General features: G+C 40.9%; 1 protein-coding gene across 1 annotated transcript; it reads right to left on the bottom strand.

The window, feature by feature from the left end:
- Positions 1–1,618: 1,618 nt before the first annotated feature.
- Positions 1,619–15,897, bottom strand: MCM6 (minichromosome maintenance complex component 6; the record flags this gene model as incomplete). The annotated part of the gene is made up of 17 exons (XM_082484623.1): positions 1,619–2,050; positions 2,654–2,793; positions 3,801–3,968; positions 4,240–4,375; positions 6,054–6,215; positions 7,265–7,393; positions 8,459–8,614; positions 9,202–9,309; positions 9,444–9,585; positions 10,582–10,723; positions 11,402–11,552; positions 12,430–12,575; positions 12,662–12,827; positions 13,507–13,756; positions 14,257–14,367; positions 14,931–15,077; positions 15,788–15,897. 17 exons carry the CDS (start codon positions 15,895–15,897, stop codon positions 1,937–1,939), a joined length of 2,478 nt encoding a protein of 825 aa, XP_082340749.1. The 3' UTR covers positions 1,619–1,936.
- Positions 15,898–18,117: the final 2,220 nt, after the last annotated feature.

The following is an 18,117-nucleotide window of genomic DNA, read 5'->3' as shown; positions in this document are numbered from 1 at the left end:
AGGTAAAATGGAGGAATTTGAACAATATAATTTTATTGCTTTCCAAAGTACTCCTTCCTTCAGCCTTGAGAACATGTGCTCTCTCAGCAGGGTGGGCACATCCAGATCACATATCTGGATTGCTGCAGGGAAGAGATAGTTCGACTGTGCTATATTCAAATACAGCAAAACTGAAGAGCTAACATTTACCTGAAGCTGCTGTCTGTGTTGCCTAAATACAGAACATGTTTAAATCAACTGAACACAAAATTCTACAAAACTATATTGAAAAGTTAGTTCCATCTCCCAGTTTATTTCCTCTAAACCCAACGTTTTTGTCTAAAACATACCTGGAATCATCTGAGCAACTTACTGCTCTGTCGAGCAATATTATCTTTAAGTTACAGTAGAAAACATCACTAAACTTTTGCTGTTACTCAAATAGCCAATCTTATAGCTTATACATGGATTGTAATTTGTGTACTTTGACCCAGCCACCCAGGTGGCTCTTTCTTTTTTTCAGGAAGCCTTGAAAAGCTCACTGAAACATTGCTGTTCTGAACGACTAAGTATTGTGGTTGCCCCCCCCCGCCCCGGCGATGTTTGAATAACAAGTTTGAATAGGCACTTCACAGCACCACCTGCTGCTTATTTTTCAGTAGAGCAGTGTCAACTCAGAAAGAGAACACCCTTCCTACCCTATGAAGTATATAGAACTGGGGAAGAAGCAGAAAAACTACTTAACTTTCTCCATGTGAAATATATTTAGTATCAAAGATTGGGGGGAGAAGAGGAGGAAACACAGAATGAAGTAGAAACATCTTCCTGTCCTTATTTTGAAAGTAAATTATGAACAATATAGAATAAAACGAATAGGTGGGTGGCAACTTTTAATGAAATGTAGCATTTGCCAGAAGCAGTTTATGAAAGAAATTAGTGGAGAGAAGTTACTGCAGCTAGAGTTTGTATCCAGTGACAGAGCAGCGTTCTTGGTGGAAAATATTTATGATTCCTTCCATTCCATAAATGTAACTGTAATCTTTAATTATATGCTTCGTTAGACTGAGGTAATCTTTCCAAAGCTGGGGGAGACTAACTGGAAGAAGACAACTTGTCATACAAACCAGCTTTGTTTCTGGACCTGCTTCAGAAACAGTTATTTCACATTATTTATACTTACAATAGATAGCTGTTCTATCTTTCATGCTATTGCAAATGTTTCTTGGGTGATAGTATCAGGTTGATATGACAAATATTCACATATTTTTAATTCTTAATAGATTATTTAATAATCCCATAGCATACAGCAAATATTTGAGAACAAGAGAAATTTAAGTAAAACTTTTGTATACAAAAATCTACAAACAAGTTCACGAATTTAGCCTTAAAAATCCCTCAGAGATTATGGCAGTTTTCAATTCACTTACAAGTCAAGGGATTCATGAAGATGGGGCTTTCTGACCTCCTGACTTAAAGCCTTGCTTTGGGCTTGGCTATTTTCAATTATTTATTTTACATATGCAACAGGAGCATACACATCTTTAGTCCATCTAAAAAGAAAGAGAGGCAGAGTTTCTCGTTACTCGTTACTAGAAGTTGAAAAAACTTCTCCACCCCCAGATAACTCCAGACATTTAATAATCTTTTATTTATGTTAATAAGAAAAGCAGTAAAAACCTATAGCATAAAAAGTTTACTAAATACAATAGAAGAACAATGCAAAATTCCTCATTTAAAACAGAAACCCAGAATTAATGACAAAAGTAATATATAAGCGTGTCATTTCTTTAAAAATTTTCCAAGTATGCTCAGTGTAAATGAGCAATCGTGCACATTCCACAGTAAAGCATTCATATGCATTTAAGATGTTAGCTATACAGCAACCATTGCAAAAATGCAGAGAATAATGCATTTTCCAACATGTAACTAGTCAGTTCTACAGTCCAGTTCTCAACCCTTAGTCTTCCAGCAGATAGTTTGGGTTGACAACCAGGTATGGATCCTCATCAAAAGTCTCCTCTTCTCTGGATCCTCTCAGTCCCGACTGGGACAGTTCTATCAGAATGTGGTCCTGCAACAGACAAAAATTTGTATTCAAACAAGAACAAGAAAGGTTTGTTTGTACTTTTTGAAAGGCATCTCCTTTTTAAACTGGTAGCACCTCTTACTAATGAATTATTTAACCCTTTTAATTGTGAACTCCCTCTTTAATAGGTTCCTAATCTTAACAACTATGTTCAGTGGAAATCTCTTATATGTTGTACGCTTTCTGGGAAGACTTCAATCTAGTGGCTTTGTACCTTTCAAAATGAGAAGTATTTTACATTTTCATACTTCTTCCTCCAAACTGCCCTAGTGCCCCTGTGACTTAAAGCTATCTCTTGAATGTATCCTAAGGTATAACTAACACTACAGAACTACAAAAAAATACCACTTACACTTCTATAGGGACATAATATGGTGCTCTGAACAATTACTTATACACATCTCTAATTTATTTCAGTGTTTATAATTATTTTAAAAATATATTAAACAAAGACGACACACTGCATCAGTCAATAATATGGAAGCACAAAACACATTTCTCTAATTAGCAATGTATTCTATTAAAAATGAATCATTGCACTCTGTAAGTTAAAACCCTTTTTCACTATCCACACATCTCTATACATACATAATGTGTAAGTCGGTGAATGACTCTCTCTATGATCTTCTTTTTATTTATTAGTTCTTCTTCAGATTCTATTTCAGATTCAATTTCCTTTAGATACCAATTAATAAGTTCACTCTTCTTTAATGATAAATCATCCTCTTCTGTAAAGAAAATAATTTGCATAAACAGCAGCAGTAAGATACCATTCAAACCGTAAGAGAAAAGGATTTCTATGTTAACATCTACAATGCTGAAGAGAGAAACATGCAATAGCCCATCAGACTTTCTTCTGTTTCTTAAATCAGCATGTTTTGTACAGAAGGCTGTCTGATCATGGTTTAACTAGAGATACCTGTCTGGATTGAGAATTGGAAGCTTTCAGTTCTACGCATCCATGTGGCTTACAACTTAAAATGGGCAGTCTAGCAACTGCCTTCAGCTTCAAGAAAAAGCAGTTGTAAAGAGTTACAGAACTTTCCTCTAAGGGCAAAAGAAAATCACTGTCATCCAATGCTGAAGACGTCATCCTTCTACAAGTACTCAGCATTTTGAACAGATATTGTAGTTTCTGCACTCATCCAAAAACTTTGTAGCATTGGTGTATGCTATCAGACATCTGCTGCATTTCATCACAGGAACAGCCTCACTGCAACTGAAACATTTTCTCTCCCCAAGACAAGATACAGCCATTGCGAAAAATTGGTTCAGTATATACTTTAGCGTGTGGTTGCTGGCATACATTAAAGCTTTTGCTACAGTTTTCATTACTGCTGACTATTCTAGCTAGGTTAAACCAGCATATGCAACAAATCCTTTTCTGGATCTGCTTCTGTAGAGGTTACTCTGTAACACGTCTAAAGTACTTCAGGATGTTAAGCAGCAAAGATTTTACTCACACAGTAATATTTACCAAACTAACACTGAAAAATGCACAGGAGGAAGTGGCAACTGTTGTTCAAGGATCTGTGATCATAACCTTCTATCCAAATTTTTTAATACATGACATGCTCAAGCCCTTTCTTGAAAGAAACTGTCTGAAAGATACAGCTTTCTTCATAGCTGAAAAACTCCCTTGTGAGGTTCAGGTGAATTTGTTTTAGTAAAGAGCCAATGCACACATGGCAACACAACTCAGGGTCTACCATCTTTTTAATAAACAAATTCTTACCTTCTTCTGCTTTCCTGAGGTGCAGCACCAGGAGATTAGAAATTCGTCGATACTCAGAGAAGCCCAGTCTAAGAGAAGCTTTGGGTGCAGCATCCTTGTTCGTGTCCTCAGAATGGCCGTTGATCCCATTGACAAGACCATTGGCCCCAGCTGGAGCTTCTGCCTCACCTGTTTGGACACATGCTCAGGTTTAAATCTGCAACATCTTTTAACTGTTTAATACTTTGAGCCACTGAAAAGTGTTGCATTGACCAGCCAGGTGAGTGGACCCACAAAGAGGCTGAAGAACTAAGAGAGTTAAGAATGGGAGTCAAGATTCCTCGATGCTATTAGATGAGAAATAGTTGAGAAACTGCAGAGAAGCGTATACTCAAACAAGGTAAACTGTGAAGGATGGAAGTACTTTCCTTTCTGAAAAAATTCTCTACAAGTACTTTACCATTGACTCCATCTTGGTCCTCTTGATCCTCCATTTGTTGTTCATCCTCTTGGTCTAAATTGATGTCAGGAGTCTCAACTCTAATGATGGACTTATTTAAAAGCCTGAAAGCTTCCTTCACGTGTTTCGGGTGAACCTGGGAAAGATTTCAAAAAACATGTATTAAATAGGCATAGTGGTTCTTCTAGTGTTAAAAGCTTTTTTCCCCCTAAGAGCTCCAGAAACTTGCCCCTGACTGTCAAAGGGTCTTTCTACCCATCTCACCTGATTAATCCCAAGCAGTAGAGACTCTGCAAGTCAACCTATACCCCACTATAAATACTCTGAGTTCACATAAGGTTATGGAGGCAATAAGCAGCCTGATGGATCTTTCAGGCTTCAGCAATCATGCGGAGTCAATAAAATTTTTACTTAAGCCAAGAACATTTTGAAGAAAGATCAGTGGAGCAAGAAACATGAAAGAAATGGGTCTGCACAGAGACAATATGAAAAAAAAAATTGTAATTAACGAGACTCCTCTGGAATTGAAAAGCAAAAGTTGAAAAAATCATCTCTAGCTAAGCCATAAGCTCAAAGCTATCTGTTTCTTTATAAGCTGAATTTAATTAAAAAGAACTCAACTGGTGTCCTTCTTACACAATCAGTAAAAAAGTTTCTATCACTGCATGCATCACCTAACCCCTAATCAACATTTCAAAAAGCCTACTGAGTTTTAAAGCAGGGACTAGATGAATAATAGTCATACTACAGTTAATAGCCATAATACAGTATGTGTTCCAACATTGGTTGACATGAGGACGAGCTCATATCACAAACACAAGTACTCTTAGCTTCAGACACGTTGATGAACATTGGCTTTTTAGACTGAAGGTGGAAGAGAGCAGTGGGAGATTACAAACTATGCAAGATTAGGAGAGAGACACTGCCAACAGCCCTGTCTGATACTAACAGATGATTATTCTTCCTCTTTGTCATAATTTGACTGAGAGTGCTGATACAACTGGAATGCAAAACCATGCATGTTCTTGGTTCGGACCAGCTGATCTCAGTTTTACAAGACATACCTTAAAAACAGTATTTCTGGCATAGAAATTCAGACTGAGTATGACCACATCACAAGTGAAAAGTAGGTCACGGCCAGCAGGTCGAAGGAGGTCATTCTCCCCCTCTACTCTGCACTGGTGTCCAGTTCTGGGCTCCACAGTTCAAGAGGGACAGGGAACTGCTGGAGCGAGTCCAGCGAAGGGCAACTAAGATGATTAAGGGCTTGGAGCATCTCCCTTATGAGGAAAGGCTGAGAGAGCTGGGACTCTTTAGCCTGGAGAAGAGAAGGCTGAGGGGAGACCTTGTTAATGCTTGCAAGTATCTAAAGGGTGAGTTGAAGGAGGATGGAGCCAGGCTCTTTTCAGTGGTTCCCAGTGACAGGATGAGGGGCAATGGGCACAAGTTAGAACACAGGAAGTTCTGTTCAAATACATGGAAAAACTTCTTTACGGTGAGGGTGCCAGAGCACTGGAACAGAATGCCCAGGGAGGTGGTGGAGTCCCCTTCTCTGGAGATTTTCAAGACCTGGCTGGATGCAGTCCTGAGTAATGTGCTCTGGGCAATCCTGCTTTAGCAGGGGAGTTGGACTAGATGATCTCTAGACGTCCCTTCCAACTCTGAAAATCCGTGATTCCGTGAAAACGTGATCCAAGCTCTCCTCCTCACCCACAGGATTTAAATATGTATGGTACCATAGTCAAATAGCAAAGCCAGAACTCCCACAACATTTTTATAAATGTTTACACAAACTTTCATCAAAAAGCTGATACCTCATCACAACAGTGCATACGGGCCATAGCTTCAGACAGCCGAATCATGCTTTCCAACTGTCGCACTGTGATTCTCCAGGACGACTTTGTCACTCCAGAGCCGTCACGCTGCCGTAGTCGTTTATACTGCTCCACTATAAAGTCCTCAGACTCCTTAGATATCTTTGTGACATGAGACAGTATGACAGTTTGCCATGTTAAAAGTATTAGTTTACGTTCTTTACATTAGAATGGCAGTTCCCAGACTGCTTTTCTCTGAAATATTCTATGCTATATCCATACTATACATAAAAATAATGACAATCATATTATGTTAAAATTATACTGTAAAAATGATTACAGTAACAATATTACAATAAGTACATTGATACTTCAATTATTTTTGACAATTTCTATTTTTCTTTTCCACCAACTTGCTTCATGTCTGTCTCTACTAGTTTGTTCTATGTTTATTTACCTTTCATTCTGCATGCAAACACACACACAAGCATACATTCAACATACTAACACCAACTACAGCTTTGTGTACATGCTTTTCAACCTGAGTCTATCTGCACATACACAGACCCAAATGGAAAGCAAACTCCCCACCACATGGAAATGAAATGGGAGTTTTCAAAAGTCTATGAGGGAGGGTGTCCTCCCATTCCATTTGAAAAGAACTACGTTAGAACAACCTCTCAAAAATCTAACACACAGCCCATCCAATCTGCTATTTGGATAGACCACAAAAATTTGTACTTTGAGCAGTTTCCCATGTTCTGTATCTTACTACAAAAAAAGCAAAGAAATATTGAGGAACAATACCCTTTTAAAATAAAGCCAAACAAACTGTTTGATTGAGCAGTAAGTCAATAAAATACAAAACTCTCTGCAGCAGCCGTGTTGAGTAACCCATGCCCTTGAGGTATGAAAAAAACTATGAAATTACCCCTCAGTTGTTCTAGACAGAGTTTAAGAACTGCCACCAAAGTGGTTAAGACTACTGATTATAACAGTTTCATCTAGGCTGGCTGGGTTTCTGGAGTTAAAAAAAAGTACATGGTTCCAAAATATGCTATATTTCTAGATAATAACTGAGTTTACAACTCCTTTCTTGAGAGAACACTACAGTAAGTGTCTTTGCATTTGCTAGAACAAAGCATGATAAAGAGTCACTATTCCTTTGGATCACCTCATACAGAGCAACTTATCTAAGAAAGTAGAATTACCTTTGGTTTAAACTGTCTTGCAAACAGCAGATACCTTCTGATATCATCTAATGAATAGACACGATCAACAGATTCTTCCACTCTGGAATGCAGATCCACTATGCGTCTGGCAATGGCATAATCTGTAACCTGGGATATTATTACTCTGTCAGATCACTTTCACAACATCAATGAAATATCAAAATAACAGCTATATTCTTCCTTCCCACTCCTTTCCCTCACTTGCACTCCTCATGGCTATTCTTTCCAGAAGCCAGGCTCTTCCAGAAGACCCAGGAGAATGCCCTGGAGGTTTTTAACACAAGGAAACATAGCAGAGAAGGGATAAAAGGCAGTTTTAGGATTTATAACCTCTTGGAACACTCCTGTGTTACAAGTTAGCCATAAAACAGGCAGAAAGCAGCACTTTAGAGCGTGGGAACTGCTTTCTTCCTTTTCAGCCTACTCTGTCTCTTTCATCAGTCCCTTCTCAATTAGAATAATCACTTTGAGCAAAACAGTAGAGAGAAAAGCACTGAACCAAAATTAATCTCTGTATCTATCTCATGCGTTCCCAAGGCAAATGCCACACAGACAGGTGGTAGCAGTCTTAGCCTTAGTGACCAGCGACTTGTAAAAATGACTAAGGGTTTTAAGTTTGCAGGTCAAATCACTACAAGATGAAAAGGCAGTATCTTTGTATTCAGCAGAGCATGTTCAAATTTGTACTGCCAGCTTTTAACTTTGCAGACAGAGGAGCAAAGCAGAAGCAAGATACTCTCATGAATTGAGCTTCACCTAAAATTTCAGAGGGCTACCAAGATGGTCAGAGGGCAGGAGCACACGAAACATGAGGAGAGGCTGAAGAAACTTGGTTTGTTCAACTAGAAAACTGCCTCATTGGCAAGTATAGATGTGACAGAGCCAGATTGTTCTTAGAAGTACAGATTGACAAGAGGCAACCAACACAAACTGAACCATGAGAAATTCTGATTAGATATAAAAGTTATTATCTTTTAAACATAAGAGAGTTGTCAAACATTGCAGTAAGGGCTTATAGAGGCTGTAGAATCTCCATCCTTGGAGATACTCAAAACTCAGCAGATCAAGGTCTTGGCAACCTGTTCTTAATGATCTGCTTTGAGCAAGAGGTTAAACTAGAGACCTCCAGAGGTCTTTTCTGACATAAATTATTCTACAATTCCTTAAAATTACCTCATTACATTCATCCACAAGGATGAAGAAGAGATCAAAGCGAGACATGATGGGAGCTGACAGGTTTATATTCTGTTTCAGTGACTTGGATCTGTCATAGCGCCCACCAACTGGGTTTGCTGCAGCCAAAATGGAGGTCCTGGCATTCAGGGTAGCCTGACAATGAAAACAAATAAATTATAAAAAAAAAAGAATTATATCTGTGACCACTTGCTAAACCAACTCATTGCAATTCAAATGGGTCAGCATAACATCTTTTAGATGAAGTTTCAATGGAGGTATTACAACAATCACTCCTCAAAAGCCCAAACTCTTCTAGCTAACCCTTTCCCAACAGGTCTCTGCCCCAAGACACAGTTTGATGAATCAATATTTTAACATTGCCACACTCTTGCCAACAATACTGAAACAAGGCCTTAAAACTGCTTTTCACAACACCCTGTTTTTAACAGTGCAAATACACACTTCTACAAATACACATAAATCTATATCCTCTTTTGGGGTTACTTCAAAGCTAGAATTTTTCCATTTTCTGTTTTCTACCCGCTACTATCTCTTTTTTCATTTCAGTAACATTTCTGATTCTTTGTAGGTTGCTTGGCACAAAAATTTTTCAGATAAGTGTTCTCTCTCCTGCCACAGGGAGGCAGCTGCAGACCCGACACAAAAGTTTGCCTGTTGACGCTGGACAACCAGTCAGGTGATCATACAGACTACGCAAGCAGAGGAATAGCGCAAGCTACCTTTACTCCTGCTTTAGTAATGGATATAGTCTGCTGCTCCATTGCTTCATGAATGGCTACTTGATCCCGCATGTCCATTTTGTCAAATTCATCAATACAACAGACCCCCTGCAGCGGACGAATAAAAAATATTGTTACCCAAATTCAATCAACTTTGGCAAAAAAAGCACCATTAAGACAATTCGGGTCAATCATCAAAACAATTCCAGGGATGCAGGAACCTCTCTAGTTCCTGGACTCACATTATCTGCCAGCATCAGTGCTCCAGCTTCAATGACAAATTCATGAGACTCTTCATCTTTTACAACAGCTGCTGTTAGACCAGCAGCACTGGAGGCTTTTCCGCTGGTATACACAGCACGAGGACTGAACTCATCCACATGTCTATGGAGAGAAATTACAGTGAGGAATTGTGTTGCACAAACTTTAAAAAGTCAGATTAAAACCCACAGAAACAAGGTAACTGTAATGCAGTGTCACTTTCAACCTCTCAGCCAGGACTTATCCCTTCCTTCAGGAAGCAAATAATATTTAGGTAGGCCCTCCTACCTCTAATGATGTTTGAGCAAGCCTTGGAAACTAATCCTTATCTAACTGCAGTCTATCACAGGTCTGTTATTCACTTGTGGTTACACCAGCAGAAAAAAAAACACCCAGACCTGCTTCCACAATTTTTTCGATGATTTCACAAACTAACACTGCTCCTCGCAGGTCAGGTAAATGTCAGCACAAGGGACCAAATAGCTTCATAGCAGGAAGCAGCAAGACTGACCACAGGCAGCCTAAGGCAGCTTTTGTGGTGCCTCTATATTTCTGAGTCGCAGTTGTTGAAGGACCTCAGTTTCATGAAGAACAACGCAGAAGTAAATGAGCAGCATAATAAAATAAAACCATATTAAATAGCGTTTCAAATAAAAAAGCATTATAGCATAAGATGTAGCACAAAACATAATTATTTCATAATTATTTTTAAGGATTAATAGCTGTCTATTTGTCCAAAGTGTTGGGACCTACCAATTTAGACTAAGCTAAAAATAGAAAAGAAAAAAAATATTTCATCTATCTCTGATATTTTAATATATGCAATATTTTTTATATTTTTAATATTCAATGTATTTTGAAAATATTTGGAAATCCATACTTTCATAACTAAAGAACAACAAAAAAGTTTTAATTCATTCTTTGTTATTAACACGGGGCTTGTTGAGTTTGCTTCAGCCCTATTCAAGCAATTCAACCACATCTAAATAATTCCTGGAAAATGTTCTCAAATATTTTACTTTCCTTTCCTCTGTTTAACTTAGAGAAGGCACAGTACACATTTATAGCTCTAGTCACACTGGACAGTATTTAAATACTGAATTTTAATGAGATGCTTACTTCAGAAATTGACTCTTGGCTGTACTTGGATCACCAACAACACAAACATTGATGTCCCCACGCAATGAAGTGCCTTCTGAAGTGGTCTTAGGAACTCCTCCAAAAAGCATCAGCAGAACCCCACGTTTCACTTCATCATTACCTGCCCCAGAAAAGACACTCAACTGAAAATCCAAAGAAAACACCACGTTTTTCCTATTTAAAAAAAACCCTTCAGCCCACTAGAATTTTAGAGCATTTCGGCACATCCGCTCAGAATTTACTTATTTGCTAAACATCCACTAAAACTGCATTTATGTGCTTGATACAGTTTCAGGGAAGAATGACTCAAAGCAGCAGAATTCCTTTATGCTATAGTGGCTCAGAATATGGACCAAATTCAGCTGATCAAACTTTTCAGACATTACCAACACAAGTCCTCAAACTAGCTCTGAGCCAGAAACAACTGCAAACATAAACACACACACACACACACACACGCACAACAGCATACAAATATTTGGAACCCTTAAATCGTTTGAAGGACACCCATAAAAATTAAAGTTTATATCCAGCTGTCAACTGTAGGGTTTAGTAGTAGATCACCCAATAACAAAACCAACCATTCTGAGCAGTCTCGCAGGCCTTAATGATTAAACACAGCAAGTACTCAGGAAATAGTTTCTCCTTTTCTAGCATAACCAGTGCTGGAAGGGGGAATTTGTGGTAGCTGGCACAGGGCTTTCAAACTTTCCCAAAATGGCACTACCCAGACATCAAGAAGAAGTAATATTTCCATATGAGAAACCTTCCCTCTCTGAGGCAACAACTGGACTCATACCATGGATAGTGGGGAAGAGGCTGGTGCACAGATTATGGTAAAGGTTCTTATCTTGGCTCATTTCAAACACCTTTTCCCACTCTTTCACAGACATTTGGTTTTTAATGCTTTCTGCAGTCTGTTCTTCATCTCGGAGCTCTTTTCCACCAAACTAAACAAAGGAAATAGAAAGAAATAAAAGGAATAAAAATGGTCACTACTGAATGTGAGTACTGCAGACAGGTTACACACACTTGCTCTATAAGCTGAGTGGGAAGAACACATTCAGAAAAGCCAGAAGCTCATCACCTTATACCTTTAAGAACCAATAGGCAATTTCCTAGGTGGGAAAATCAATGGAGTATAACTTCAGTTAGTGAGAAAAACCCAGGAGAAATGTTTGTCCAGAGATAAAAAAGAAAGTAAACCAGTACGGCTTCCTTTGGCTAAAATTTGCCTTTGTAAGCATCCTTCATTAACTGGAATTTACAAGGTCTTTCATTACTCTGGAATGAGGCGGGAAACTTCTACACCAAGAAAATAACAGACACTATTTTTATGCTATGTGATGGTGAAGCTGCTAGCAGAATTATAGATTAAAATATCATACCATGCTAAAACCCAGACATAGTCAGCATTGCTTATTATGTTGTAGTTACATCCTAAGATGTTATGTGATAAACCAGGGGGAACAAGAAGGATCATTGTTTTCCCTGTGAAAAAATGAAGCAATAGGATTTCCTGGAGGAAAAGGAGATGCTGCAGAAATGGATGAAAGCTGAATGGAAATAAATGGACCATTTAGCTCTTTAGAATAAGTTGGTAACATTGGTAAATAATCACATCTGTGAAAACTGCTACGAAAAAATAAGAAAAGAAAAAAAACCTGCTATATAAATCCAATCAGAATATAAAGATACTCAAATGCACAGGAAGGTGGTACACATACATGTTGAAATTTTTAACCATTCCCACTCCCTAATTTGAGGTAAAACAATACAGAGCAGATATCATCAAGAGCTTTAAATTTATTTTCTTCTCAGACTCACCCGTGGATTTGTTGGTGCAACGTAACAAGCTAGAAAGACTAGCTTATATGACAGCTCTCTGACTCCAAGGGCACGAAGTCCTCGGATGCCTTCGGTTTCATAGCCCTCTGTCCCGCTCACCCGGGAGCCAGTTTCTGCACGCACCCCTGCCATTAAAGTGAGAGTCAGAACAGCAGTTCCCAGAACAAGTAGGAAGGATATGTCATCTAGGTCATGAGCAGTAGCAACAAACCTGGTGTTGAGAGCTGGGACACATCAGGCACAACAATCAGCGACCCTGTGAAGTCACATTTGTCACCTGCCTGAGCAGACTCCACTGCTTCTGCACGCAAGATGACTTCCACGCTGCGAGGAATGCTACCGCGTGGCAGCTCGGCCTGTGTCTCCTGAATGCGAACCTGCAGAGGGGGAGACCATTAAGCACTTAGCAGATGTCACCAAATTTGACACTGCTTCAAAAGCTAAGCTTCCAATAAATACAGTAAGTAAGCGGCATTTGCTTTCCGTCATCCATGTCAATCATGAAATCCCTCTTACAATAAGACAAACAAGTAAAAAAACCCTTCACTAATCAGTATCTAAGATGAGGATGTACAGGGGCCACAAAGACAATTCCGAGGTCTAGGAAAAGCAACTTGAAGAGTCTAGTTAATGTGACTGACACAAAAATATTATTGTGGGAAGTGATGTGCTGAGGATTTGGCAAAGTAAATCAATCTGGAAGAGCAAAACATTGCAGCTACTAAAGACACCTCTTTTCATACTCGTATAAAACAACTACACGTGATGCACCTGTGATAGAAGACTGACAACAACTTGAATACAGGGGCTTTCAGTAGCTTACTTAGACAACAAATGTCATGCAAAAACCCCTTTGATGCTTAAAAGCTTAAACATAAGCCTTCCATGGACAGAGAGAAACGATTTTCAGAAACTCCAATGCCTTTTCTTGAGGTTTTTTCTTGATGTTGACAGAACCAAAGTTAATTATCTTCTGTGTGTAGCAGTACAAACGACACCTTTCAACTACCACAAGAACACCACTGTTCATCGTCCTCCTCAGCCTCACCACTGTACCTTTTGGAAATCAACAAATCTTGATTTGTTTGTGTCCAGCAGGAATCTCCTTCTATTGGCACAGACTGGGTTTCTGCAGATGTTTGGCTGCGTGTATTTAAATTGCTGTTCCACATCTTTAATCACTGTCTGGCAGTCGAGGCACAGGAAGGTTCCACTTACAAGCTCAGGATGGACTGGGTGGGTACGTACCACCTGTCCACTGATACGCATCAGTGAGCCAATTTTTGCTGATGTCAATTCTCGAATTCTGTTCAAAAGAGAAATTCATAGAGTTCAAATTCTTGAGTTGACATTTTTAGGCCTGGGGTACTACCCAAATACAAAGATGCAACATAGTTTCATCCAGTCTGTAACTAGAGAACAGTTGTAACAGACAAAAGCAGCAAAGTTACTAGAATATTTTCTCATTTTATGATTTTACGTAAACTTTTAGATTAATACTAAAGGTCAAACTAATGCAAAAGTTACCTCACTGGTGCTTCAAAAGCAACATACTCTAAATCACTTTTTTGAATTAGAGAAGTTACATTTATTTGTGGAATATGATGAATGTAAGTACCTGAGTATGATTCACAAACGAAAAACTGTATCCAAAAAATATCCTGCACAAGATCAGGAAACTTCTTCACAATCCTATTGGTCAACTGTGTATTTCAGGCTATATAACCAAAACATTTTCAGTAAGCTTTGACACTTTTTCCCCAGTAGTAAAGAAGCACAAGTTTCTGGAATTAATAACTGTCTTACTTGTGTCTGGTAGGTAGATCTTGGAATGCAACATAAAAGTCCTTGTTTGAAGGAATATTTCCATGGTCTCTAGCAAAAGTCTTGACTGCTCGGCAGAGGTAAGGGTAAACCCTGAAATACAGAAAAAAAGTTCAAATTTTATAGAAGCTGTCAAAATGCCTTCTTTGCTTTAGGCTACATCAAAGGCTTGTATCATACAATTCCAGGTTCTGTTTTTTACTGCCTCATTATGTAAGAACACACAAAGCTAATATAAATATGCTACATATGAAATTACTGCATAATAATAACAACGCCATTTGCTATATTGCCTGAAAACACACTTTAGTCTCATTTTATCACATTTTTATCCTTATATTAAGAAGCAGATGCTCAAAATAAGCCACTGGCTCAATAAAGTATTTTCAGAGCAAGAAGTTCTAGAGTTTCTTCTGTATTCCCATACTGACCATCTACCTCTACCAGAATAAATGCAATTGCCTAGTTAACTAATGGTTTCCAGAGAGGAATCCATTAAGAAGTAAGTTTTGATCCAGTAAAAAAGAAAAATATTCTTAAATGTAAGTGTGTGCAGGATACAGAAAGCAGATAAACCTCTTGGTTTTTTACATATAAGACGTTATGGGCCTGAGACTGGAGCATTGTGCATCTCTCAGGTAATCTCTACACTTTACCTGTAAAATTCCTCCTGAATAGTGGTAGAGAGCTGCTGATTGAACTGCTCCAAATCCGCAAAGCTCACAATTAAAGTGTTCCGCTCTGGCCGAATCAGTTCCTCAGCATCACGCAAGTATTTGACCTCCCCATCGCTGTTCTGGAACCTGAAAGTGATGCAGGAAAACGTTTCATAGTTACATATCACGATGCAACTGAATATTTCTGAATTCAGGAGAGAAAGAGAAGGATTGCACACGCTGAGGAGCGTGCATGAGAACGACAGCATCCCACAGTCCCTTGAAAATGTCTTTTCCAACAGTATTTTCCCTCCGCCCGCCTTGCTACAGCTGTTATACCAACACCCCAGCGCAGACGGACTGGGCCTGCTTTTCATACAGAATTTTATTTATGGTTTAACGATGACTCTGTGCCAGCAAAACGGGTTTTGTCCTGTGCTCCTCAGGGCAATGTTAACAGTTTCCCTTACCTGCTGCTGGGGGAGGCAAAACACGTCAGTCGGACGTATTAACGTGCTAAAACCAAGCCACGAAAGTGATTTTTTCAGCCTGGCTGTCACAGCACTGTGTTTAACAGGGCCAAATGTCCCCTAGCAAAGTCCCGCCGAAAGCTCTCTGGAAAGGGTTTTGCCATACAAGGCGACACCTCACGGCAGGGCAGTGCCTCAGCGGCGGGCCCGGGCCATAAGGGGCGCTTTTCCGACAGAAACACGAGGGATCGGGACCACAGGCCCTGACAGGATCTCGCTCTCACCAAATGGCGGCCAACCCTCACCCCCTCTCTGAGGCGCTTGCGGCCCTGCCCGCCCGCCGCCAGGCCCGGCCCAGCCCGGCCCGGCCCGGCCCCCATCACTCACTCCTCTAAGAAGTCCTGGAACAACTTCTGGCATTTCTCCGCCACCTCATCGCGGAGCTGTTGGTGCTGCTGCGCCGCGCCCGCGTCCCCCGCCGCCACCGCCAAGTCCATCCCGGCTGCCGCCGCCTCAGCCCCCTCAGCCCGGTTCGCGCCACTGCGCACCCCACGTGCGCCACCGCCCCGCCACGTCGGCCAATCGGCGGCCGCCATCCCGCAGAGCCCCACCGTACCGGCCAATCGGCGACCGCCGTCCCGCAGAGCCCCGCCTCCTCCGGCCCCGCCTCTCGCTTCCCTCACGGGCGTTTTCGCGCCAAAGGCGGGGAGCGTTTCGCTGAGTGGGCGGTCGGGCTGAGTCTCCGGCTTCGGAGGGACCCGCCTCAGGCGGGAGCGGGGCAAACTCGACCAGGTCTTCGTGCGGACGCCGTTCGTAACGTTGCGTCAGCGGCTGGCGGGGTATGAGGTGACGTTTGCCGAGTGACGCCACGGCTGGCAGCCATTACGGGATGGCTGCTGGCGGGCAGAAGCTGCCTGCCAGCGGGAAATGTTTCGATGGCTGTGGGAAGAAGTCGCTCAGAAGCGCTCAGCCACCTGCAAACCTGCAAAAAGTCATTAATCTTTGCTGAACTTGAGGTTGTTTTTGTTGTTGTTTTTTTTTTTTCTGTAATTGAGGCGGCTGAGGGCTGGCGCTCCCCGTCTTGAACCCCGTCACAAACTGCCCGCAGGAGCGTTACCTCGTGTTGCGCCGCACTTTGCCACATGGAGAACGGGGTCTTAATTGCAAAAAACAAATGGTAAAGGCCGCCTGGCAATTTGTGGGTCAGGATTTTTTTTTGGGTGCAGAGGGGTTGAGCCCTGCAGGGTTCGCCCCACTGCAGAGGTCGGGGCAGAGGCCCCGGCTGGGTTGGACGGGTTTGAAAGTTGGTATGTTTTAAGGCAGGTTGCTGTGCTTTGGTACATATTACAGCTTTTTGAGGGTTGGGTGTTTTTTTTTCTTCTTTTTGAAAATAACTAAGGGCTAACGAGGTGGTAAAATAGAAGAAAAACGGCCCAACTGTTTATAATTTATGCTGTGCTTATGTGCTCCTCTAAATCCAAAGAAAATAAGAAATTAGCAGAACTCAATAACTTCTAAACAAACTTGCAGTGAATAAATTCCATATTTTGTGAGATTACACTAGCAAAAAACATGCACAAGCACAAGTTGGTTCTGAGGCTTGTTTATTTTAAAACAAATAGTAATTCACCCTGGATAATTTCTGCTGTTTTTTCATAATTTCTAACAACAACAACAACAAAATCTACGCCCACCCTGCATGCAGATAATGATAACAGCCAAACAAAGAGCAGTAAATAATTAAAACCTGTTTGGGCAAGTTGTATACTCTAGAGATGGCTGTCAAGAAAACCTGCTGTTTCTCCAGGCGCTCTCATTTTCCCGGGCTCTCTGTTTTTGGCAGAGAGGAACGTGCTCTAAGGGGACCCGTGGCTGGCTGCAGGTGCGTGGGGTGGACCCCCGTGGCCTGGATGAAATCCTGCTACCATATGGGAGGTGCTGGAACCCCAGTAAGAACTGGAGTCCAAGTGGTGTGCCACAGTGGGTACTGCTTTCTCCTCCATCCCTCTGGCAGCAGAGTACAGGCCAGTGGAGGGAATGTCCAATACACCTGGAACTGTCCAGCCCCAGGGTGGAAGCACAAAGTCTTCCTGCTTTTACTCTTCCTTTCCTCTTCCCCACCAGTACGCAGCCGTGTGGTGTTACCCACCCCCACCCCCAGGTGTGAGCAGCCGTGGGGAACCAGTCCCACACTTCGCTGCCAAAAGAACAGCCCGAGCCCTCCTTCCTGCTGGGCGGATTCAGAGAGCTCAGGGAACACAGATGGGTTTCACAGGAAAATGTTTTAGTTAAACTGCAGAAGCAAATGGGAGCTTTGTGGTGTTTGTTTTGAGCAGATGACTCCCTGGCTATTCCTTACCAATATCCTTTATAGTTCCTTATTTGAGAAAAATTGCATGACTGTAATTACCATCTGCATATCATGAAAGAAAAAAAAGGGAAAACATTTTAACTGGTGGAGAAGCAGCAGCAATGTGGACTCCATGCTACGCTTCCTGCAAGTTGCTGGAAATAAAGGACTATACGGGTTTGATTTTTCCAGAACTACCAAACCAGAGTCACTACCTATCAATGCAACACAAAGTTCCAAAATGACTATTTGCAAGGTTTCAAACTAAGTTCTAACAATGCGCAGCTCCCACTAAAGTATCCTGTTAAGATGACACTCAGGACAAATGCATTTTGATTTATGATCATAATTATTTTCAGCTAGCTGA

Source organism: Vanellus vanellus (genome assembly GCF_965231255.1).
Source record: "Vanellus vanellus genome assembly, chromosome: 5".
Lineage (NCBI taxonomy): Eukaryota > Metazoa > Chordata > Aves > Charadriiformes > Charadriidae > Vanellus > Vanellus vanellus.
The sequence above is the reverse complement of the archived record's forward strand: the minus strand, read 5'-3'. Positions and strand labels throughout refer to the sequence as shown.